The sequence below is a fragment of the Macrobrachium rosenbergii genome, chromosome 5 (genome assembly GCF_040412425.1).
Source record: "Macrobrachium rosenbergii isolate ZJJX-2024 chromosome 5, ASM4041242v1, whole genome shotgun sequence".
NCBI classification, from domain to species: Eukaryota; Metazoa; Arthropoda; class Malacostraca; order Decapoda; family Palaemonidae; genus Macrobrachium; species Macrobrachium rosenbergii.
The window spans coordinates 57080462-57107830 of record NC_089745.1 but is presented as its reverse complement, the minus strand read 5'-3'; the positions used below and the strand labels follow the sequence as shown (position 1 = coordinate 57107830).

At 37.4% G+C, this 27369-nt stretch overlaps 1 protein-coding gene across 5 annotated transcripts in view; it reads left to right on the top strand.

The window, feature by feature from the left end:
• LOC136838823 (uncharacterized) overlaps positions 1 to 27369 on the top strand; it is a 185043-nt gene that overhangs the window by 38264 nt on the left and 119410 nt on the right. For all 5 annotated transcript variants that reach the window (XM_067104445.1, XM_067104443.1, XM_067104444.1 and 2 more), the window contains one exon: positions 21059 to 21316. In XM_067104445.1, coding sequence (XP_066960546.1) covers positions 21059 to 21316 — 258 coding nt within the window. The remainder of the gene's footprint in view (positions 1 to 21058; positions 21317 to 27369) is intronic.

Genomic DNA, 27369 nt, shown 5'->3' with positions numbered 1-27369 from the left:
TTTTGTCATTGCCTAAAGTTTAGTATGCAACCATCAGAAATGAAAAAAAATATCATTATCATATATAAATATTGAAATATATGACAGCGCGAAAAAAAAATTTCATAATTGTATACAAATCGCGCTGTGAGCAAAACGGTTAAAGCTAACGAGTTATTTTTTTTTCTTTGTTATTGTACACTAAATTGCAATGATTTTGGTATATAACAAATTGTAAAACGATCAAAGCAACACAGAGAAAATATTATCACAAAATGATGCATGAATTCGTAACGCATGGACGTAAAAAAAAGTTTTTATAAAAAATCCACCATAAATCGAAATATTGTGCTAGAGACTTTCCGTTTGTTGCAAAATGAAGGGAATTGATTGAATATTACTAGACTGTAAGTGTTTTAGCTTACAATTGCAGTTTTCAACCATTTCAGCTGAGTTAAAGTTGACCGAAAGTGGAATTTTTCCTATTTATTGTGATTTATATGAAAATATTTCAAAACTGATAAAAGCTACAACCATGAGTTATTTTTTGTTGTATTCTACATAAACTTGCGCACATTTCCATATAAACTTTAGTAACGACTAAAATAAAACGGTGCAAACATGACGGCAAAGTGACGAAAGAATTTCTGAGATGTTAGGCCGAGTTACTGAGCGAACGTAAGGAAAAAGTTTTTTTTTTTTCAAAAATTCACCATAAATCGAAATATTGTTCCAGAGACTTCCAGTTTGTTGCAAAGTGAAGGTACACGACTGAATATTACTAGAATGTAAGAGTTTTAGCTTACAATTGCGTTTTTCGATCATTTCGGTCGAGTTAAAGTTGACCGAAGGTTGAAATTTTGGCACTTATCATGATTTATATGAAAATATTTCAAAACTGATAAAAGATACAACCATGAGTTATTTTTTGTTGTATTCTATATGAACTTGCGCACATTTCCATATATAAAACTTTATGTAACGACTAAAATAAAACGGTGCAAACATTACGGTAAAGTGACGAAAGAATTTCTGAGATGTTCGGCTGAGTTACCGAGCAGACGTAAGGAAAAAGTTTTTTCAAAAATTCACCATAAATCAAAATATTGTTCCAGAGACTTCCAGTTTGTTGCAAAGTGAAGGTACATGATTGAATATTACTAGAATGTAAGAGTTTTAGCTTACAATTGCGTTTTTCGATCATATCGGTTGAGTTAAAGTTGACCGAAGGTTGAAATTTTGGCACCTATCATGATTTATATGAAAATATTTCAAAACTGATAAAAGATACAACCATGAATTATTTTCTGTTGTATTCTACATGAAATTGCGCACATTTCCATATATAAAACTTTATGAAACGACTAACATAAAACGGTGCAAACATTACGACAAAGTGATGAAAGAATTTCAGAGATGTTCGGCCGAGTTACCACGCACGGACATTAGGAAAAAAATTTATTTTTTTTTTAAATTCACCATAAATCGAAATATTGTGCTAGAGACTTCCAGTTTGTTGCAAAATGAAGGTACATGATTGAATATTACTAGAATGTAAGAGTTTTAGCTTACAATTGCATTTTTCGACCATTTCGGTCGAGTTAAAGTTGACCGAACGTTGAAATTTTGGCACTTATCGTGATTTACAGTGAACCCTCGCTACTTCGCGGTTCGACTATCGCGGATTCACGACTTCGCGGATTTTTTCCATTACGTGTGTATATTATAAGAGAAAATATATGGCGGATTTTCTGGAAATTTCAAAAATAGTCGCGATATATGAAGACCCAAATATTTCATTAATTCCATTAATAATTATTAATATCTGCTAGTACACTGTTGGTTCATTGCATTATGACATATAATTCAGTACAAAATGAAATTAAACAAAAAGAGAATGTGATCATACGATAATTCATTATAGTACTAGTAAAATTAAACTGAACATGAAACGCTAATCAGATGCAGTCTGACATTGTCATATTTGAATGGTGTAAGGCTGCTGATGGCTACATATATACTAATTATAAAATACAAATGTAATGAATGTGCATCTTTTCCATGAATCTTTTGTACTGCATCCAATAATATTGTTTGTTGCAAAAATCACATCTCGAATAAACCTATACTACTAAAACAAAAAAGCATAAAATAGCGTAAAGTATATTTGAATTTGAAACTAGCATGTAAGATGGGCTGTGATTGGTTCCATTGGTGATAGATGACGAATCAGCTCCCAAGTTTTGTAATCTCGCCTGTGATTGGTGTTTTGACCGTTTCTCCGACTCGCAGCAGCTTCCCTTGTCTCTGACCCGCAGCATCTTCTCGGCCACTTCGTTTTCCGCTCTCTCGGTAGATAGATGCTGTTTACATTACCAGTGCTGTGCGTGACAGTGTGTGTTTGAAGTTGAACTTTTTTAACTTTGTTTAACCCCTACAATGGCTCCCAAGCGTTCTGCTTCTGCTAAGGCTGGTACTGAGCCTAAACGCCAACGGAAAATGATGACGATTGCTGAGAAGGTGACACTTCGATATGTTGAAGGAAGGGAGAAGTTACGCGGCGTGGCCCGCCATTTTGGAGTGAACGAATCCACCGTCGCTACATTAAGAAGGATGAGGCGAAGATTAGGAAGATGGCTGCCATCACCTTTAGCAAGTCAGCAAAGTGAGTTGTTACGGCTCGTAATAAAACGATCGTCCGTATGGAAGGTGCTTTGTCAATCTGGATTGCCGACTGCCAGAAGAAGAAAATAGCCTTGGATACGAACACCATCCGAACCAAGGCTTTGAGGTTGTATGAGAATTTTGCGGCAAAGGAACCTCAAGGTGATGGCGACCACGCTGAAGAAGAAGAGGAAGACGACGAAGATGATGTAGATGAACCTCAAGCAGGGACATCCACTGATTCCCAGCCTCAAACACGACATTTTACCGCCAGCAAAGGATGGTTCGCCAAGTTTCAGAAACGCTTCAGCCTGAAAAACGTTTCCCTGCATGGCGAGGCTGCTTCCGCTGACACGGTCGCTGCTGAAACTTACGCGAATGAGATGTTCAAGAATATTATCGCTGAAGGTGGATACAAGCCCGAACAAGTCTTTAATATGGACGAGACGGGTTTGTTTTGGAAGAGAATGCCATCGCGAACTTTCCTGTTCAAAGAAGAAGCCAAAGCCTCTGGCTTTAAAGCATTCAAAGATTGTGTTACCCTCGTGATGTGTGGCAATGCTGCGGGATTTTTGCTAAAGCCAGGGCTTATTTATAAGTCGAAAAACCCTCGTGCTTTGAAAAATAAAAATAAGAATCTCCTTCCCGTGTATTGGATGCATAATCCAAAAGCATGGATTACGAAGATGCTGACCTCCAACTGGTTCCACCAGTGTTTTATCCCACAAGTCAGTAAATATCTCTTAGAGAAGGGCTTGCCATTTAAGATCCTTCTCCTGTTGGATAACGCTGGTGGACACGCCGACTGATCTTTCGCATTAGGGCATTCAGGTTGAGTTCCTGCCACCCAACACAACGCCCTTAATTCAACCGATGGACCAGGGGTTATGAGGGCGTTCAAGGCCCTCTACACGAAGAATACCTTGGCGGACCTCGTTGCGTGTGTGGATGCCGCCCAAGAAGATGAGGATGAAACATTCAATTTGAAGGCGTACTGGCGGCAGTACACAATTGCCACGTGCCTTCAGAACATCCAGAAGGCACTGCAAGAAATGAAACTTGTTACCGTTAACGCGAGCTGGAGGAAGTTGTGGTCCGAGATTGTTTACGACGACGAGGGATTTATGCCTGCTGAGATTCAACACTCTGCAGTACGGAAATCTGTGCAGTTGGCTGCGATAATTGGAGGTGACTGGTTTGGCGACATGACGACGGAAGATGTTGACGAGTTGTTGGACTGCCATTCCCAGCCGCTAACTGACGCAGACCTCGAAGACCTGACAAAATCAGCCAGTGAGGAAGAAAATGAACCACAGGAAGAGACCCAAGAAGTTGTCGAAGAAACAGGCTTAACATTAGAACGGCTTGCCAAGCTCTGCAACCTAGCAAAGGAGCTGAAAGAATTGTCACAAGAATGGGACGAGGATATGGTTCGTTCTCTGCAGTTCTGCAACAAAATCAATGAAGACATGACTCCCTACAGGATGCTCTTCGATCGAAAAAAGAAGCAGCGGCAGCAACTTCCGATCACAATGTTCTTCCAGCCTCGCAAAAAAGAGCCAGTTCCTCCTGCTACTATGCCTTCGGAAGAAATTGAAGAAGTGTCCCAGGAAGAAGTTGAAGAGGTGTCCCAGGAAAAGACACCTCAGTCTGAAGAGACGTAAAATACAATCATTGGCTGCACAGTAGAAGACATCATCAGCTTCATCATCATCATTTCTACTGTGCAGCAAATTCATCGCCATCATCATTCAAGTTTTTCTTCAACTTCTTTCATGGTGGGTACAGTAACAATCTTTATTTCTTTATATACTTTAATATTCTAACATTTTAATATTAGTGCCTGTTTTAGATTAGGTACTGTACATGCATTAAGTGTTCTGTACATTAAAGGGTGGTTTGTTAACAGTACATACGAGGAGGGCTTTATTGTAATTTCCAACTCTATCGTGGGAGTAAAATACTGTACAATTGTACAGTACGCACTATAACAATCTTTCTATTTTTTTATGTTCACTTACTGTTTTATTGCTTATCATTTGTGCCTGTGTACTGTATGTACGTATTGTAGATATCTGTACATTACTGTAAAGGGTGGTTTGTTAACAGTACTATGTAAAGGGAGGGTTTTAAAAGTCTGAATACATGTTAAATAAATACTGTAAATATGGTGTCCCTACTTCGCGGATTTTCAGCTATCGCAGCCAGTTCTGGAACCTATCTACCGCGATAAACGAGGGTTCACTGTATATGGAAATATTTCAAAACTGATAAAAGATACAACCATGAGTTATTTTTTCTGTTGTATTCTACATGAAATTGCGCACATTTCCATATATAAACTTTATGTAACGACTAATATAAACTGGTGCAAACATTACAACAAAGTGACGAAAGAATTTCTGAGATGTTCGGCAGAGTTACCGAGCGCGGACGTAAGGGAAAAGTTTTTTCAAAAATTCACCATAAATCGAAATATTGTGCTAGAGACTTCCAAGTTGTTGCAAAATGAAGGTACATGACTGAATATTACTAGAATGTAAGAGTTTTAGCTTACAATTGCGTTTTTCGACCATTTCGGTCGAGTTAAAGTTGACCGAAAGTTTAAATTTTGGCACTTATCGTGATTTATATGGAAATATTTCAAAACTGATAGAAGCTACAACCATGAGTTATTTTCTGTTGTATTCTACATGAAATTGCGCACATTTCCATATATAAAATTTTATGTAACGACTAATATAAACTGGTGCAAACATTACGACAAAATTACGAAAGAATTTCTGAAATTTTCGGCCGAGTTACCATGTGGATGTAAGGAAAAAGTTTTTTCAAAAATTCACCATAAATCGAAATATTTTGCTAGACTTCCAGTTTGTTGCAAAATGAAGGTAAATGATTGAATATTACTAGAATGTAAGAGTTTTAGCTTACAATTGCGTTTTTCGACCATTTCTGTCGAGTTAAAATTGACCGAAGGTTGAAATTTTTTTGTAGTCGACGTACAGTACGTCCACTCGGCACCCAACAGACAATTTTAGTCGACGTACGATACGTCCAGTCGGCGTTTAAGGGTTAAAAGGCTTGTCCTGCTGTTCCTGTCCATGAAGAGGACTCCTCTGGTACATGTCCGCATCCCCTTCACCCTCCTTCACCACATTATCTTTCATGTCCATGTTCTCCTAAGGATGTCCAGAGCTCATGTTCTGGGATTCGGCGTTCCAGGAGCCCTGTCGTCCGTCCTAGACGTTCCTCGTGTTCTCCTGATGAGACCCATAGTAAGCGCTCCTGCTCCCACCTTCAGGTGGTTGGGCATGCTCGTGTGGAAGATCACGACTGCAGACTCGCCTATTTGCGGATTTCTCTGTGGAACATAATTACGCATTATTTGCTGAAAATTCACCCATTCAGGGTATTTTTCACTGAGAAATATTCACTAATTACTGTATTTTTATCTCATTTTCAGGACTAAATGCACTTTTTGTGATAAAATGATTAAAACACTCAGGTAGTGTCGAGTTAGATAATTTGCATTACGATAATTCGATTTTGCAGTGGGGTAAGCAATTAATACCGATACGGCAATGTTTATAAAATATTTTTAAATTTCGCATGGGCACAGGCAGCAGCGTACAATCAGGCAGCAAGAGAGACCAAATTACAATAGACCAGCTTATTTTCCTCCATCTCTTTATCCCATCTTCTAGTTAAAAAAGTAGAAGAGAATAAAAGTATTGTTAATAATGTTACAGTATACTCTTGCGTAAATGCATACAGCCATAAACAACCAAACGAAAAACTGTTGTTTTGCTTATCACCGAATCGGTTAACAACAGCTGTTTTGCTTGTATTTCAACCATCGTATGGCAATAAACAATTACCATAGTTATACAGGGGGGATGCGTCCCACACCCCCCCGCAAATAAGTCAAATCCGCGAATGCTTAAAACCCCTCAAAAAACACTTAGAACTGCCTATTTTGATAGCTTAAACCAAGAAAAACCCTGTAAAAATGCTTATACTTGAGTATTTTAATAGTTTTATCACAGAGTGCATTTATCCATGAAAATTATATGAAAATACAGTAATTAGTGAATATTTCTCAGTGAAAAATACCGCGAATGGGCGAATTTTCTGCAAGTGATGGCTAGATATGTTCCACAGAGAAACCCGCAAATGAGAACGCGAATACGGGGGGTTTACTGTAGTACAAATGTTAAGTAGAATAGGACTGATATATTTTTACATTATACCCATATTCGGTATGGATAAAATATCGCAAGGAAATATACTGTACTGCTAAATTTAAGCTGCAAGTTGTAGCTGAAGCTGAGAAAACAATGTTCAAGCTGCTAATGACTATAAATTATCGTGCATCGGCCGTAATTAAAATTGGAGAGAAAGTATTCTAATCAAAACTACTGGCATGAAAGAACACATTACTGTACAGTACTGCTATTTGTACGCCGATAAACGATAAATACGTAAAGCTCGTATCATGATGAAATCAATTGAAAAAAAGCGAACGGAATCTATATTTATTTTACACAAAACAAACTCCCCCAAATGGCCAACATCATCTATTAACAAAAAAAATAGCTAAATTAATTTTATGAGACGTATTTAAGTTATATTTCGACTTAAAAACACTTTGTATAACGAAAAATAACCTTGCCCCATATAAATAAAGTATCTAGAGATTCACTTATGCTAACTAGAAGCAAGAAAAGCGCTCTGAACTGAGTTAAATACGCCAAAATAAACTTAACATGTAATCGATTTCCAAACCAAAACAATGATTGCTATGATCGCAATTTACAATACAAAAGCAATATAAGAATATATACAGTATTATTGGATACAGTGAATTAAGCCATTACATTTTAAAAGATCCATGGACATGATGCATATTTGTTATGTTGATGTTTGTATAATATGATATGTGAATATAGAGTACAGTATAATGTAGGTTAGGCTACCGTATATGTATACTATATACCGTGTGTAGGGTAAGCTAATTCTTGTTTGTTATTCAATTTCTCTTTGTACTGAATTATCATAAGTCACTCTGCATGAACCTCCAGAATTAGCTGATCCCTCCCCTTCCCCCCTCTCCCCTCCCCTCTCCCCACTTTCCTCCCTCCCCTACCCTTCCCTCATCCTTCCTCCGCCCCCTACCCTCCCATTTCCCTTTTTCCTCACGTTCCTATTCACCCTCCCCTTCTCCCTTCCCTCCCTTCCCCCTTCCCTTACCCTCCCCCATAAACAGATATGAGTTTCATTAACTACAATCATAAATCGATTACGTTTGTGTCAAAACTAAAAAGTATAAAATAAAAAATAAAAAAATTTGTTTAAACATGCTTTTATTAATGCACTAAAAAGTAAAAAATAATATTTTGAGGCACATCAGGATTTTCTCACAATTAATCATGTCTACGAAATAAAAGAGTGGGCCCCAAACATGGAAGGAAATGCTACAAGAAGTAAAAATATATATATTTCTTTTCTTGTAGCATTTCCTTCCATGTTTGGGGCCCACGCTTTTATTTTTGTAAACTGATTAATTGTAAGAAAATCCTGGTGTGCCTCAAAATATTTTTTACTTTTTAGTGCATTTTAATAAAAGCATGTTTAAAAAATTTTTATTCTAATTTTTTATTTACCTTTCAGCCAGCAACTGACGTATTGCACCAAGTTACTGTAGGTGTAGGTCGACCATTACTAATCCAGCAATTGTTAATCCGGTTCCATCACTAATCCAGGACTAATTTTGGCTAGCACAATTTCAAATTTCCCAAGTCACTGCGCCAACCTGCCGCTGCATTTTTTTGGTGCTACTTGCATGCATACGTGTGTACTGTACGCACACAATTGTGTTTATCTTTTGAGTTGTAAAAAAAAAGAGAAAAGGAAGTGTATATATGAAAAAACTTGTCTTGGTACTTGTCGTTTGCTTGGCATTCGGCGTGCAAGCTTATATGTTTGTCTCAAGACATCATGATGCATTACCTCTTTCACGCCAGACAGAGAATTAAGCGCTAATCACAGAGTAGCCCTCAATCAGTGCAGAGTACATCTTAGTCTATCATAATCTTTTTTGTGGGTTTTTGCATTTGTGTGAACACAGAACATCATGGCTCCAGGGTGAGTTGCATTTTGGACAGAGTATACTAGGCTAGGTTTACTATACCTGTCACGTTTTTATCGGTTCCACTGATAATGCACATTACTTACATCTAAGTTAGCATTTGATCAATTAATAGACATAAAAGGAGATGGTCAGTAGGCTAAATGCAAATCATTGTACATTTAACCAGGTTCACCAAACTTATGGCCTGTCTAATGATTAACCCTGACAAGCCAGGCTAAAATACATATTTAAGCACACTTTAAGGTTGGCCAATTTAAAAAAAAAAAAAACCACTTGAATGGAATGAGGAAGATATGCATATGCACGTGGTATAAGAAGAAAAATTCTAAAATATTTTCTATATCTTTCATGGAATGTTGTTGAAAGTGAATATTTCCAACCCTGAGTGGGGCCTGTTTTCCAATCCAGTCATAAAAATATGGTAATTTTACCAAGTTATGTTTTTTCTGTGATTTTTTTTTTCTGTAAAATTATGATTACAGTTCATGCAATATCATATAATAGATAAGAACTAAAATGAGTAACAAATTCTGAATATATTTATGGTAAAATATTTACAGTATGTACTGAAATGGGGAGATGTAGTACCTTGTAGTGAGGTATACATAATTACAATTGTAGCTGACATATATTATGAAAGATAAGAACTAAAACCAACAGCAATCCCCGGTTATATTTATGAGCAAATAAAGCCGATCCCAGGAATTTGCGTGGTAAGGGAACACAACTACCCACAATAAGCTGAAATCTGCAATAAGTTGTTACCCCCTCCAAAAATGCTTTTAACGGCTTATTTTAATAGTTCAGACACCAAGTATATCTTAAACTAAAATGCTTATAACTGCCTATTTTAGTAGTTCAAACACCAAATATACATTAAACTATCATTCTAAAACACTTTAATATCATTTCAAAGACATCTTACAACATTACCCTAAAAAATATATGACTTACAGCTGCATGTGAAAACTAATCAAGTTCTCCCTATATTCAGGCACCGCCATTTCCTCTCATACAATATTCAAGCCGTTCTGTTTTCTTTTCACAGTAGATAGGGGAAATATTGGGAATTCACAAGTAGAGTTAAGTACTGTACCAGAATATTTAAATCTACATTATAAAAATATAAAATTATAAATGCAATCAACAAAATATTCTCGTGTGTACTGTTGTTTGTATTAATCATGCTTAGAATCAATTAAACTTGTAATAAAAACAGTGCAGTAAATCAAGCAAAGCAAAAGAAAAATTACATGTACATATTATGCACGAACTGATTCCGTGGCGTTGTGAACTTCTTGGAGTTATAGTTTTCATATTTTTATGTTTATGATACAGTAATTCATATTTCATTAAAGGATATGTACAGGGAGAGAGAGAGAGAGAGAGAGAGAGAGAGAGAGAGAGAGAGAGAGAGAGAGAGAGAGAGAGAGAGAGAGAGAGAGAGAGAGAAAAGGGGGGTTGAACTGGGGGATGTTTACTTCAGGAAAATGAATTGGGAAACAGCTGTTTTGTGAATTTGAGGGGTTAAAGTATGTTTGTTTACCTTTGTATATCCATTTTACTGTAATTTTGTGTAAAAACTTAAAAATAATAATTCCATTAATACATTCATTTCTTTTAGTAACTAAAAAAATTACTTTCCTAATTCTTTCGGTAGTAGGATCAATCAGCTGATTCTGAGAATGTAAGCATTACAAATGACTGGACGATCATATTTTTTTATACATACAGGGAGTCCCCGGTTAATGGCGTTCCAGTTTTACAGCGCTTGGCTAACGACAACGTTACCCAGATTTTCGGCACCGGTAAGCAGTTTACTGGCGCTGATAAACCGCTTAACGGCGCTGTTAACCAGTTAACGATGCTGTAAAGCGGATCATAGGCACTTCCGGCATTGTAAATGCCATTTGTTCGGTTAAAAGTGATTTTCGGTAAACAGCGCTTTGCTGATAATGGCTGATAACTGAACCCCTGCCGTTAACCGGGGACTGCCTGTATTACGATGATAATGTAGCAGTCCTCGCTTATCGGCAGCATCAGTTAACCCTTAAACGCCAACTGGACGTATTTTACGTTGACAAAAATTGTCTGTCGGGTGCCAAGTGGATGTAAAATACGTCAACTACAAGAAGTATTTTTAAATATTCGCGGAAAAATACTTATAGGCCTCGTTTGCGAAAAATTTTAAATCACGCGCCTTGAGGGATGCTGGGAGTTCACGGATCACGCTGTTGTTTTGTTTACAAGCGTGACCCAGATGCACATGCGCGAATTTCTTTCTTACCCCAAAAGAAAACATCAGCTAACTCTGCTGAAAATCTCAGAAATTCTTTAGTCACTTTGTCATAATTTTTGCACCGTTTTCCATTAGCCTTTACATAAAGTTTTATATATGGAAATGTGTGCAATTTCATGTAGAATACAACAAAAAATAACTCATGGTTGTAGCTTTTATCAATTTTGAAATATTTTCATATAAATCACGATAAGTGCCAAAATTTCAACCTTTGGTCAACTTTGACTTGACAGAAATGGTTGAAAAATGCAATTGCAAGCTAAAAATTTTACATTCTAGTAATACTCAATCATTTACCTTCCTTTTGCAACAAACGAGAAGTCTCTAGCACAATATTTCGATTTATGGTGAATTTTTGAAAAAAACTTTTTCCTTAACTCCGCGCGCGCTAACTGCTGAAAATCTCAGAAATTCTTTAGTCACTTTGTCGTAATTTTTGTAGTTATGTATTAGCCATTACATAAAGTTATATATATGAAAATGTGCACAATTTCATGTAGAATACAACAAACAATAACTCATGGTTGTAGCTTTTATCAATTTTGAAATATTTTCATATAAATCACGGTAAGTGCCAAAATTTCAACCTTCGGTCAAATTTGACTCGACCGAAATGGTCGAAAAACACAATTATAAGCAAAGCCTCTTACATTCTAGTAATATTCAATCATTTACCTTCATTTTGCAACAAACGAGAAGTCTCTAGCACAATATTTCGATTTATGGTGAATTTAAAAAATAAAATTTTTTCTTTACATCCGCCCTAACTCTGCTGAAAATTCAGAAATTCTTTAGTCACTTGGTCGTAATTTTTGCACTGTTTTCTATTAGCAGTTACATAAAGTTTTATATATGAAAATGTGCACAATTTCATATAGAATACAACAAAAAATAACTCATGGTTGTAGCTTTTATTAACTCTGACATACTTTCATATAAATCACAATAAGTGCCAAAATTTCAACTTTCAGTCAACTTTGACTCGACCAAAATGGTTGAAAAATGCAATTGTAAGCTAAAACTCTTACATTCTAGTAATATTCAATCATTTACCTTCATTTTGCAACAAACGGGAAGTCTCTAGCACAATATTTCGATTTATGGTGAATTTTTGAAAAAACTTTTTCCTTACCTCCGCGCACAGTAACTCTGCTGAAAATCTCAGAATTTCTTTAGTCACTTTGTCGTAATTTTCGCACCGTTTTCTATTGGGCGTTACATAGTTTTATACATGAAAATGTGCGCAATTTCATGTAGAATACAAAAAAAATAACTCATGATTGTAGCTTTAATAATTTTTTAAATATTTTCATATAAATCACGATAAGTGCCAAAATTTAAACCTACAGTCAACTTCGACTTGACCAAAATAGTCGTAAAATGCAATTGTAAGCTAAAACTCTTACATTCTAGTAACATTCAATCATTTACCATCATTTTGCAACAAACGGGAAGTCTCTAGCACAATATTTCGATTTATAGTAAAATTTTGAAAAAAACTTTCTTACCTCCGCACGCGGTAACTCTGCTGAAAATCTCAGAATTTTTTTAGTCACCTTGTCATAATTTTCACACCGTTTTCTATTAGGTGCTACATAAAGTTTTGTACATGAAAATGTGCGCAATTTCATGTAGAATACAAAAAAAAATAACTCATGGTTGTAGCTTTTTATCAGTTTTGAAATATTTTCATATAAATCACAATAAATAGAAAAAATTTGACCTTCGGTCAACTTTAACTCGACCGAAATGGTTGAAAACTGCAATTGTAAGCTAAAAAACTTTCAGTCTAGTAATATTCAATCAGTTACCTTCATATTGCAACAAACAGGAAGTCTCTAGCACAATATTTCGATTTATGGTGAATTTTTGAAAAAAACTTTTTGTTTTACATCCTCGCATTACGAATTCATGCATCATTTTGTGATAATATTTTCTGTGTTGCTTTGATCGTTTTACAATTTGTTATATACCAAAATCATCGCAATTTAGTGTACAATACAACAAAAAAAAAACTCATTAGCTTTAACTGTTTTGCTCACAGCGTGATTTGTATACAATTATATATGAAATTTTTTTCGCTCTGTCATATATTCCAATATTTATATATGATAATGATATTTTTTTTTATTTCTGATGGTTGCATACTAAACTTCAGGCAATGAGAAAAAAATGAGCCAAAAATGAACTCTTAATCTTAAAAACTAAGCGTGCTGTGATTTAAAAAAAAAAATTTTTTTCAGCTTCGGCGCTAACTCCCGAACCCCGCCGGCATACGGCAGACACTTTTGTTAATAGAGGCTCGGCGTTTAAGGGTTAATGGCGTTTCGGGTTTATGGCGCTTGGCTAACAATGTCATAGACCAGATTTCCAGCGTCGGCAAGCAGTTTATCGGCGTGGGAAAGCAGTTTACCGGTTTTGGCAAGCGATTTTTAGCATCAGCAAGTGAGTTATTGGTGGTGGCAAGCGGTTTCTTGGCGTCAGCAAGCAGTTTATTGGCGTCAGCAAGCAGTTTATTGGGGCTAATAAGCATTAACCCCACCGATAAGTGGTTTATTGGCGCTTATGACATCGTAAATGCCATTTATTACCATAATTATCAGCAATTATTGGTTATCGACGCTTGGCAAGGAACGGAACCCCGCTGTTAACTGGAAACTGCCTACAGGTAGATCAATAAATACAGTTGACCCCCACCTGTTTGCAGTTCAGGATTCACAGATTCACCTATTTGTGGATTTTTCTGTAGAACCTATCTCCAAGTTATTTGCGGAAAATTTGCCTGTTCACTGATTTTTCATAGAGCAATATTCTGTATTGTCATATTATTTTCATGACTAAATACTGTACTGTACATACAGTAAACCCTCCGTATTTGCGGCCTCACTATTCACAGATTTCTCTGTGAAATGTATATACGCATTATTCGTGGAAAATTTGCCCATTTGCTGTATTTTTCAGAGAAATATTCACTAATTACTATATTTTCATATTTTCATGACTGAATGTGTAAGGGAGGTATTGAGTGACATACTGGCTGGATGTTGTCTAGTTTATTGGTGGTTCCTTACTGAATGCATCTACAGAATCTTCGAAGTTGTTATTGGCTGGTGCGAGCCACAAAGTAATTTTTACACACAGAGAAGGGAAAACAGAGATTACTGTATGTTTCGGACATCTGCGCTTGTAGACAGACAAACAGATGACAATTGTGAGAGACATAATAAACGTACAATGATAAACCATATATCAATGGAAAGGCCAGGAAATTCCACATACGGACATTTGCATGAGATTCGAGACAGATTAATGTATACAATGCAGTAGCATAATATATGTGAAACATACATACAGTTTGAGACAAGATTCGGTGGAACATTATGAGTACATGATTGGAATGCTTGCATGGCAATGCAAGTAGTGGGGATTGTACATGAATCGAGACAGCAATGGTTAGGGAGAAACAGACAGAAATATTGTAAGGTAGGAGTTGCGTTCCTTCGAGCGGTCCCCTCCAGCTGACACACGGAAGGGAGAGAGAGAAAGCGGGACGCTTTGTCTGGCTTTTGTCCGCTGGATGATTCACACGCGCCCGTAAGACTGCCAATGCGGTCCCTTACAAATGCTCTTTTTGTGATAAAACTATTAAAATACTCAGGTATAAACATTTTTAAAGGGTTTTTTTGTGTTTAAACTATCAAAATAGGCAGTTCTAAGTGTTTTTAGAGGGGTTTTAAGTATCCATGGATTTTAGCTATTTGTGGGGGGTGGTTGCGGTATGCATCCCTGTGAACACGGGTGGTTTACTGCATACATTTTTTATGATAAAATAATGAAGTACAGTACTGTACTAATTTTTAAATATTAATAATAAATTCAATAAGACTAAATATTAATGTTAATAATAATGAGCTTAAATAATAAGATTAAATAATAATAATACTGTACATGTAATACTGTAATACGTACAGGTAATGATAAGTACTAATTTTCAAATATTAATAATAAGATTAAATAATAATAATAATGTAATACTGAACCTGTAATAATAGTAATAAGATTAAATAAAAAGATTAAATAATAATAATAGTAATACTGTACCTGTAATAATACTGTACAGTACTAACAATAAGATTAAATCATACGGGTACTCACCAGTGATGAATGTTGATTAAATTTAGATGATGATGAATTGGCAAAGCATAGGAGTTACATCTCCTCTGGGGGCACCTTCTTCAGGCGCTTGAGGAGGCACTTCTTCAGGGATTTGGAGAGGCTTTGGAGAGTCATTCATCTGTTTGACAAACATGTGATAGGCAGCTGCTGTTGCTGCTTCTTCATGCTGATGAGGGTGTTATTGAAGGGTGTCATTGCCGCATCAAGGGCATTTGAAAACTTGAAGAAGCGTTCTATATAAGGATGCCATGCCGTAGCCAACTCCTGTGCCTCCTTGATTATCCTCTTAAGTTGGGACAGACGTTCCAAAGACAGGCCCTCCTCCTCGTTCCGTGAACCTGGCATACCTTTTTCCTTGTCTACAGACTTCGTCAGCTCTTCCAAATCCTGGTCCATCAGGGGGTGAGAGTGATCATCAGTGAGGGGTGCCTACTTCATCCTCGGTGATGTCATCGAAGCCTTCTCCACCAAGCATCCTCGCCAATACGACTGCCTTATCAGTGGCCGAATGTTCAGTTTCTTCAGGAGGGAAGCCCTTATAATCATGCACACACTCCGACCACAAATTCTTCCAGCATGCACTTAGTCTCTCCTTCTTCTGTCCTTCAACGACGGCCGATGGCAGTCAGATGTGGCAATCGTGAATTTACCCCAAAACACCTTCAGCATACATTCACTGTTAGTATCCATTGCATTCACAAGGTGCTCGAGGGAGTTCTGGGTGAAGAATGCCATGAAGGCATGGATCACGCCCTGGTCCTAGGCTGGAGGAGAGAGGTGGTGTTGGCAGGGAGGAACTCGAGCTGGACTCCATCACAATAAAGATCCACAGGGTGGCCACCAGCATTATCCATAACCAGCAACACCTTGAAATCCGTGCACAAGTCATGCAGGTATCACCTAACTTGAGGGATGAAGCTCTGAATGAACCAGTGATCCTTAAGGACTTTGGTGATCCATGCCTTGGGATTGAGCAACCAAAACTCAGGTAGCAAGTGCTTGTTCCTATCCTTGAGGGCCATGGGTTTGCAGCCTTATAAAGAGGCCTGATGTCACCAGCTGCATTCCCACACATGATGAGGCTAAGCCTATCCTTCTAGGCCTTGAACCTGGAGGCTCTGGCTTTGTCCTTCATGAGCTATGTCCAGGAAGGCATCTTTCAGAACAAGCCTGTCTCATCCATATTGAACACCTGCCCTGGATGGTAGCACTTGTCCCTGATGATTTTCTTGAAGGTCTCAGGATATTTCGTGGCATCTTCCTTGTCTGCTGATGCCGCTTCCCCATGCAGAGAAACACTCTGAGTTGGGACCACCTCTGAAAATGGTGGAACCACCCTTTGCTGGCTTGAAAACCTGGAGGAGCTGACAATGGTTCTGCTTGTGGCTCTTCCTCTTCTTCTTCGTGTGTGGGTTCCTCGAAGCCTAAGAAGTCTGCTTCCCCTACACCACCGCTTTCCATAGCAGTTGAAAACTGCTGGTAGAGTTGTCTTGCCTTTTCGCGAATGTCATTGTCAAGGGGGATGTTCTTACGGCAGTCCTTTACTCAGAAATAATAATGTTAAATAATAATAAGCTTAAATAATAAGATTAAATAATAATAATAATACTGTACATGTACTACTGTAATATGTACAGGTAATGATAAGTACTGATTTTTAGATATTAATAAGATTAAATAATAATAATAATAATAATACTGAACCTGTAATAATAGTAATAAGATTAAATAAGATAATAAAATAATACTGTACCAGTAATAATTCTGTACTAATAATAAGATTAAATCATACAGGTACTCACAAGTGATGAATGTTGATTAAAGATAATGATGATGACTTAGCAAAGCAGAGGAGTTACATCTCCTGTGGGGACGCCTTCTTCAGCCGCTGGGGAGGCACTTCTTCGTGTTTGGGGAGGCTTTGGAGAGTCCTTCATCTGTTTGATAAACATGTGATAGGTAGCTGCCGTCGCTGCTTCTTCGTGCTGATGAGGGCGTTATTAAAGGGTGCCATTGCCGCTTCAAGGGCACTTGAGAACTTAAAGGAACATTCCATATAAGGATCCCATGCCGTAGCCGACTCCTGTATCTCCTTGATTATCCTCTTAAGTTGGGACAGACATTCCTCGTTCCCTGAACCTGGCATGTCTTCTTCTCCCCTGCAGACTTCGTCAGCTCTTCCAAATCCTGGTCCGTCAGGGGTTAAGAGTCGCCAATATGACTGCCTTATCAGTGGCCGAATGTCCTTACGGCAGTCCTTTATTTAGTATGCTAGTGCTGATTCCATCTTAACAATTGTCTTATCATGCATTGTCAAAACTGATTTTGCACTACCAAAGAAGCTAGCACTCTGGCCTTTCTTATCTCTGCCTCTTTCTTCTTGATGTAGCGTATGGCACTCTCATTCACGCCAAAATGCCAGGCTACAGCTGCGTAACTCTTTCCTTCTTTTAACTTATCCAGAAGTTTTACCTTCTCAAGCTTCATGACCTTCTTCTGGCACTTAGGCTGTTTGCCAGAAGCCTTAGAAGGAGCAGGGCATTTAGGAGGGATGTTAGAGCATGATTACACATTAATATTGCAAACAAAGACACAGAAAGTACATAGTAAAACAGCAAAACTTTCAAACAGTGGAAGGATATGCTTTAAACTGAGAGATGAGGGCTCTGCAATACATACGTACATCTCCTTGAGATAAAGTCTTGCTTTGCTTGATTTACTGTACCATTTTTATTACAAGTTAGTTGATTCTAAGTATGATTAAGACAAACAACAGTACACAAGAGAATATTTTATCACTGTTGATTGCATTTGTAATTTGATATTTTTGTCAATGCATATTTAAATATTCAGGTACAGTACTTAACTCTACTTGTGAATTCCCAATGTTTTCCCTATCTACCGTGAAAAGAAAACGGGACTGCTTGAATACTGTATGAGAGAAAATGGCTGTGCCTGAATATAAGGGGGAGTTGATTAGTTTTCACACGCAGTTGTAAGCCATATATTTTTAAGGGTAATGTTGTAAGATGGCTTTGAAATGACATTAAAGTGGTTTAGGATGATAAACCAAGGTATATTGGGTGTTTGAACTGTTAAAATAGGCAGTTACTAAATAAGCATTTTTGGAGGGGGTTATCAACTTATCGTGGATTTCAGCTTATTGTGGGTGGTTATGGTCCTTAAACCCCCCAAATACTGGGGGTTGACCGTATTTGCTCATAAATATACCCAGGGATTGCTGTTGGTTTTAGTTCTCATCTTTTATGATAGTATGTCAGCTATAATTGTAATTTTGCAAACTACAGTACAGGAAGTCCCCGGTTTACGACGGGGGTTCTGTTCCTACGCCGCGACGTAAACCGAAAATCGTCATAAACCGAAAAATCGTCGAAAATCGTAAAAAATCCTCAGAAAACCTTACTTTTAATGCTTTGGGTGTATTGAAAACGATGTAAACTGCATTTTTATTGAGTTTTTCATAAAAAACCTCCAAATTTTTATTATTCTGCTGTTTTGGAGCCATGTTTTTTCGGTCAGATTGGCGTATAGCGTGTTGTAACCCTGGAACATGCGTTGTAAATCAGGAAATAATTTCTGATGAATATATTTGAAAAGCGTCGTAACCTCGGAACGTCGTAAGCTGCACCTGTTGTAAACCGGGGACTGCCTGCACAAAGAAATATTAGAAAAATCATGTATACCTCGCTATAAGGTACTGTATCTCACCATCTCAGTACGTACCATAAATATACTCTTATTTTGTTACTGATTTTAGTTCTTATCAGTTATAATTGATTATTTTAACCAGCTTCATATATCAGTGCAGAAAATTAAGTTCCAAAATTTTTGGTATTCGTAATAGTTAATTACATGGCAGATAATTTTCTGTAATGAGACCTGAGATTTCTTATCTGGTGATTTTGTGGCAAATCCCACACCAGTGAGAGCTTGGAACCTTTAATATATATTCCATGATCTGAACTTTTTTCATTTTTTTTCTTTTGTTTACTGCTAATGCTCTTCTAGATTGTTTGCATATATTTTTTGAGGTGTGTACCTGTTTGAATTTTTTGCATTGTCCCAAAGAAAGTTTCTTTTGTATGTACTGAAGGAGAATATGATGGTTTGTTTTGAAAATTTGTCTTCGATCAAGCCCTGTAATTTTTTGGCAGGATGAGCTCCAACAGACATTGGTGATGGACGGTTTTAAAAATACCACTAAATTTCTGGCAGGCACATCACATTTTTATATGCGTAGAACTCTAAATATTTACTAGATAATGTAAGAATAAGGGAAACTCACTGCTCTCAACATTAGTAATGATCCTTTAATTTCAACAGTGAAAGATTTCCCCCCCCTCAAGTTGGGAAACTCCTCACTAATTTCAATGCACTTATTCAGCTTTGTGTTCCTTCAGTAATCCCTCATCTTTTATTTAAAGATTTTAACAAATAGCTTCTTATGTTGTTGTTATTGCAGATAAGGTCACTCTTTCACATCTCTTTCTTTAGATTTTCTCTCTTTGCTTTGCCTTAGGATTGGCATCAACCAGATGAAGCCATGTCTTATTTCTCTCCTTTCGGCCTAATATTAACTTTCACTTGGACGATTAGACAAGATCAAGTCCATTTCCGGCCTAATCGTCAGAAATGAACCTTTACCAGTCAAGGAAGGGCAAACTCCATGATGCCAGCTTCCCTCATTCAAGCATTTAGTTCCCCAAGGACAGTACAGCATGCAGCTTCTCCACATCCACCTCAGCATACAGTGAACTACTTCTCAGGGTAACAAGGAGGGATCATTGCCAGTCATTTGTAGGACCTTCTCTAGTGGCTATATAAGTCTATAACTTTCAAGGTCATACTCCTGTAACCCTATTCCCAAAGTTCCCATTCACCATTGAGTCTTTTAACTGATTGGGTGCTCACCTTTCTAACATGACAACAAATGTATGTTGCGTTGCAAGAAAGCAGAATCTGTAAATCAGTCATCTTGGGATTTATATATCTTTGGTTTAATAGCCTTTCATCACATTGAGTTCAGCAGTGATGCAGTAACCTCTACATCAGACACTGCAACAGCATTTATAGTGAAGGAACAAGGAAAAACTTTCTTCTTGACAGCATATTAACATTTTAAAATCTCCAGTGGACAGAGTTTAGGGACAGTACACTTCTCACATGGTGTTTGCAACACCTTTTAGAAGGTAGATGTCGAGATGAACCCCAAAGATGTTTAGGTAGCTTATCTTTCTCCTATATATTGAGTCTCTTGAGGTCTATGCTGGACAGGATCATGACCTCTGAAATCCTCAGTAATTCTGCTCCAAAGCATTCCCTACAGGATCAGAATACTGCACTACAGAATACAGTATTAACATTGGTTAAAGGTGTTCATTTGCTTTCATTCAGTGCCTATTTCACTTGTATTAAAAATTCTTTCAAAATATCATAATTTACTGTACTTTTAAAAGAACTGTCATAAGCTCCTTCCTATAGGTATGTCCTTTTGATCTTAATAATTAGGTTACAATTAAATAATTTTTGTTGTTAATTAAAAAGAATCATTGTCAAGAATGTGATTATAGAAAATAGTACTGTATTTTTTGAGAACTGAATGCTTGTCAGAGGAATTGAACAAAGTTTCAGTACTCTTAATTCTTTACATTGTTACAGCTACTATAATGTACTGGGTGATTTTCTGGTTGGCTTTGTGGTGGGAAGGAAAGCTGTGATATACTTATCACTCTTGAAATATTGCCTAAATTAATATATTTTTTCAGCTTCCACAAAATTCTTCTGGCCCAAGCAATGAATCTTCTGGAGCTGATGTACATGACTTTGGAACCCCATATTCACCTAGTGCCTCTGCTGCTGAAGCCCTTAAGAGTGGTGTTGTTGAAGAGCGAGATTGTGGTTACTTTTGTAAAGTATGTAATGTTCCTCTAACTGGACCAATGCCTCTTAGCCAGCATGCTGAAAGTGAGAAGCACAGGAAGAAAGCTATGATTGAACTTAACAGGAACATGTCAAGATTAATGGTAAGTGATATCCTTTAAAAAGAAAGAAAGAACTTCATACTCAGTCTTCATCACTCTTGTGTTCATAAGTCAATGGTAATGCCAGTTTTTGCTAAAATTATTTATCTGATACATGTATTTTTCTGTTGACATTTACTATGAAAGTTAGTTTGTTCTAACAAGTACAGTATTCCCTGGTGCCAGCTGGAATAAGTTGTTTAAAACCTGTTAACAAGTAGTAGATTAGAGGAAGGTAGATGAGAGGTGAGACTACCCACCACTTACCTGTCTGTCTAGCTCACATTCTACTTCAACATCAGGTACAAAGCAGGGTTGATTTGAGGTAGGGATATGGTAAAAGGTTTTGGGGTTTTATATCTGTGGAAAATACAAATTAATTTAACAATTGATGTTTGTTTTTACAAGAATACAGTGCCTATACTTTAATAAAGAGGACTCAGTTGGTAAAAGGTTTTGGGTTTTTATATCTGGGGAAAATACAAATTAATGTTTGCTGTTTGTTATTACAAGAATACAAAGCCTATTCTTTAATAAAGAGGGCTCAGTTTTAAAATGAAAAGTTAGCTCTTGGAATGTGACACCTAGAAGTGCCAACTTTCTGGTCATGGTAACGAGCAGGGGAACAGACTCCTGAAACCACCCACACAGTCTGGCATAGGATACCAAGATGGGTATGGTTCTGTGCCAGAGTAGAATTCTAATGGGAAAATCCTGTCCCCCAACAAATAAGGGAGGTACAGGTTGGCAGGCAGCAATTATTCAATTATTACTGCAATTAGACCCTAGATGATGCCATAACCCTCCTCCCAACCCATAAAATAAAGGAAGGTGAAGGAATTGCATCTGTTGGCCAAAGCTTTAAGGTTGCCTACTCCTGCCCTTGTGGGTTTGGCTGACAGCTCACTGGTGTGGCAATCTTTCCTTGCACCTGCCTCATTAAAGGGTAGAATGAAGGAGAGACGATCCCCTTACCTTCTTGACATAAACCACTACACTAGCATTGCTGGCAGTGCTAGCAATGCTTCCCTCATCTCTGCAGCTAAAGACATTCCATTTACAAAGTTATCTAGATCTTCCAGTGCATGCCCCACCCATCCTTCCATTCATCTAAAAACAGAAGAATCTCAGAAGGTGCGGAATCCAATGGAATTTTTACAAGGTTTATGTCCTTATTAGTGAGATCATCCTTCACTTCCTGGTTGAAAAACTCAAGGAGACAGGGAAGATCTCTGTAGGCCAACCAGTGTTGCTTCATACACAACCAAAGCAAGCACTAGGTGGAGTCATCCATTAGGCATGAGTTTCAAGTCGACATGAAAGTCTATGGGAAAAACTCATATACTGTACTACATTTTCTGTTTTGGCTTGAGATCCAACTTCTCCCAGTTTATTATGATCCCCAAATCATGACAAAATGCAAAGAGGTGATCTCACTTCAAAGCAGTGGCAACTTCAGCAAAGCACAGGGCCTCAAACTGACACACATCCCTTTCATAGATGAAATAAAGGTACAGTACTTCTTGGAAGTCTGGTGAATGGATATTATAAATTACACATCCCTCAGATCTACATTCCCCTCCAACATAACCCTCACCACATCTGTGTGCAGTGATGGATGGCAGGCCAAAAACAGGATCAGCTAATACGAGGGTGGGTTTTAGCAGTCTTTAAAGTATGGTCTGTAATCTTCCAGAAGGACACAGACTTCCTATTACTGTACCTCATGCTGCTGCCACATTGCCATACTCACCACAGCTAGAGAGAGGGCACTACCTACCTCAGCATCCCCCTTTGTTCTTCTTTCCCTTACCCAGATTCCAGACTCCAAAAACAAGGCAGGGCTCAATACCAATCCGTTTCTTAACAGTCCATTCCTCGCAAAAACTTTTCTGAAGAATAGACCAGAAACAACATCACATTTCTTCAACATCAGATTTGCCCACAGGTTACCAGACTAGTGACAGAAGTAAGCAAACTACTTTCCTCATGATGCCAACAATCTCCTAAACTTCACCCTGGACTTGGAAAAAGAGCCAATGTTGACAGATAAGTTTGCCAAGGTGTTTAGCCACAGGACTGCCTGGAAGTAGGCCATGGTGACAAATTATTGGCCTCTGCTTTGGAAGGGGAGATCCCAAAGGTGTTCCAGTGAGAGGTCATGTGTTTGTCAACCTGCATACTAATGAATGTGCAGGATGCTTGCCCAAGATCATTACACTTGAGAAAGAACCCAATCATCTCCAACTCACTTTGCAAGGTTTCCGCAGGCATAGAACCCTCTCGTCATGAGAAGAGGTTAGACTCATCAACTCTCCCCAATGACTGGCCACAAGAATTTTACACTGTCTGGAACCAGTAGAAGCTTGCATGATTAAAATTGTACCACAATCAGTAGTCAGTGCAGATTGAGCAGTCTATCCTGTCATCATAATTGGACTCACCAGTACTGGCAATGGGCCTAGGGCTGCAGCCATAAGTGGTAAGTGCTACTATGTGCATGTGAATTGAGAAGATGAGCTAGAACAACTAGGCTTATCATTGTACACTGGTGAATGGTCATGCTTGCCATGAGCACTGTGGTGCAGGGCAGCCTTCTGCATACAGAACCTTATGAGCAGGTTCTGTGGAACTGAGATGAGCCAGAGCCATGTGGAATGCCATGGGAAGTATAAGGAGATCCGGAGATAATCCTCTTATCAAGAAGTTTGAATAGATAAAGGGACATGAAAACACTTGTGAAATGTATTGCAAACCTTTCCCTGGAGCTTTGTGGTCTATACCCCTCCAATGAACGGTAGTGCTTGCTTGAAGCCCCATAGGACTTATTGCAAGATTTTTTATTTTTTATTTATTTATTTTTTTTCCTGCTATTTACTCACAGTTGAGGTTGATGTATGCTGCAATTAGCACATTTCATCAGCTAGCAGTAAAAAAGTGGTCAAAGGAGGGTTCTAGAGCAGGAATAGTCACAGGAACAGCTTGATGGTCTAGAAATGAGCATGCTGCCAAAGATGCATATCGTGTATAGATAGTAAATGAGAAATGTTCAGGCAACCCTAGAGGCGGCCACAACACCTTCAGCATCTCCAAAGACCGTGACATAACACCCAGAGCAGGAGCAAAGATGGAAAGAACATGCGTATGGTCAGTCTTCACAAGGATGTGGAGAATGAGCAGGAACAGACCCAGTAGGGGAAGCAGGTTAAGGGTGGTGTGTGTTACTTCCAGAAAATGCCAAGGACTCCTTTTTTGGACACCAGCCTGAACACTTCTCTCTAATAAGTTTAAGAATGCAACTTTGGTCCCCTGCAAAATGATAAAAGAGAATGAGGATCCACAAGGGAGACAAAGAGACCACACAGTCCCATTTGCCCTCAGACACCTATACTTTTCTCATTTAACCCTTTAACGTCGACTGGACGTATTTTACGTCGACAAAAGTTGTCTGTCGGGTGCCAAGTGGACGTAAAATACGTCGACTACAAAATTTTTTTTTAAATATTCGCGGAAAAGTACTTATAGGCCTCATTTGCGAAAAATTTTAAATCACGCGCCTTGAGGAATGCTCGGAGTTCACGGATCATGCTGTTGTTTTGTTTACAAGCTGACCCAGCTGCGCATGCGCGAATTTCTTTCTTATCCCAAAAGAAAGCATCACCTAACTCTGCTGAAAATCTCAGGAATTCTTTAGTCACTTTGTCGTAATTTTGCACTGTTTTCTATTAGCCTTTACATAAAGTTTTATATATGAAAATGTGTGCAATTTCATGTAGAATAAAACAAAAAATAACTCATGGTTGTAGCTTTTATCAGTTTTGACATATTTTCATATAAATCATGATAAGTGCCAAAATTTCAACCTTCGGTCAACTTTGACTCGACCGAAATGGTTGAAAAATGCAATTGTATGCTAAACTCTTACATTCTAGTAATATTCAGTCATTTACCTTCAGTTTGCAACAATCAAGAAGTCTCTAGCACAATATTTCGATTTATGGTGAATTTTTGAAAAAACTTTTTCCTTACGTCCACTCTAACTCTGCTGAAAATCTCAGAAATTCTTTAGTCACGTTGTTGTAATTTTTGCACTGTTTTGTATTAGCCGTTACATAAACTTTTATATATGAAAATGTGTGCAATTCCATGTAGAATACAACAAAAAATAACTCATGGTTGTAGCTTTTATTAATTTTGACATATTTTCATATAAATCACGATAAGTGCCAAAATTTCAACCTTCGGTCAACTTTGACTCGACCGAAATGATAAAAAAATGCAATTGTAAGCTAAAACTCTTGCATTCTAGTAATATTCAATCATTTACCTTCATTTTGCAACAAACGAGAAGTCTCTAGCACAATATTTTGATTTATGGTGAATTTTTGAAAAAAACTTTTTCCTTATGTCCACGCACGCTAACTCTGCTGAAAATCTTGCAAGAGCCTGACGCCGTCTCTTCCAAACACGTGTGTTCGTCGTCCATTGGAGTGGACAAGACAACAAGAGCATCTCGTTTTCTTTCTCTAAAGGAATGAGATTTCAACCATACAATATTTCCATCTGTTTCTCCCTAACCATTGTTGTATTGATGTATGTACAATCACCACAACTTGCATTGCCATGCAAGCATTCTAATCATGTACTCATAATGTTCCAACGAATCTTCTGTATCAAACTGTGTGTATGTTTCTGTTTGTGAAGACGCCAAACGTCTCACCACTCCGATAGACGACGAACACACGAACACACACGTGTTTGGAAGAGACGGCGTCAGGCTCTTACAATCTCAGAAATTCTTTAGTCACTTTGTTGTAAGTTTTGCACAGTTTTATATTAGCCGTTACATAAAGTTTTATATATGAAAATGTGTGCAATTTCATGTAGCATACAACAAAAAATAACTCATGGTTGTAGCTTTTATCAGTTTTGAAATATTTTCATATAAATCACAATAAGTGCCAAATTTTCAACCTTCGGTCAACTTTGACTCGACTGAAATGGTCGAAAAATGCAATTGTAAGCTAAAAATCTTACATTCTAGTAATATTCAATCATTTACCTTCATTTTGCAACAAATGAGAAGTCTTTAGCACAATATTTCGATTTATGGTGAATTTTTGAAAAAAACTTTTTCCTTACTCTGCTCACGCTAACTCTGCTGAAAATCTCAGAATTTCTTTAGTCACTTTGTCGTAATTTTTTCACCATTTTCTATTAGCTGTTACATAAAGTTTTATATATGGAAATGTGTGCAATTTCATGTAGAATACAACAAAAAATAACTCATGGTTGTAGCTTTTATCAGTTTTGAAATATTTTCATATACATCACGGTAAGTGCCAAAATTTCAACCTTCGGTCAACTTTGACTCAACTGAAATGGTCGAAAAATGCAGTTGTAAGCTAAAACTCTTACATTCTAGTAATATTCAATCATTTACCTTCATTTTGCAACAAATGAAAAGTCTTTAGCACAACATTTCGATTTATGGTGAATTTTTGAAAAAAACTTTTTCCTTACTCCGCGCGCGCTAACTCTGCTGAAAATCTCAGAATTTCTTTAGTCACTTTGTCGTAATTCTTTCGCCATTTTCTATTAGCTGTTACATAAAGTTTTATATATGAAAATGTGCACAATTGCATGTAGAATACAACAAAAAATAGCTCATGGTTGTAGCTTTTATCAGTTTTGAAATATTTTCATATAAATCACGGTAAGTGCCAAAATTTCAACCTTCGGTCAACTTTGACTCGACTGAAATGGTCGAAAAATGCAATTGTAAGCTAAAACTCTTACATTCTAGTAATATTCAATCATTTACCTTCATTTTGCAGCAAATGAGAAGTCTTTAGCACAATATTTCGATTTATGGTGAATTTTTGAAAAAACTTTTTCCTTACTCCGCGCGCGCTAACTCTGCTGAAAATCTCAGAATTTCTTTAGTCACTTTGTCATAATTTTTGCACCATTTTATATTAGCCGTTACATAAAGTTTTATATATGAAAATGTGCGCAATTTCATGTAGAATACAAAAAAAATAGCTCATGGTTGT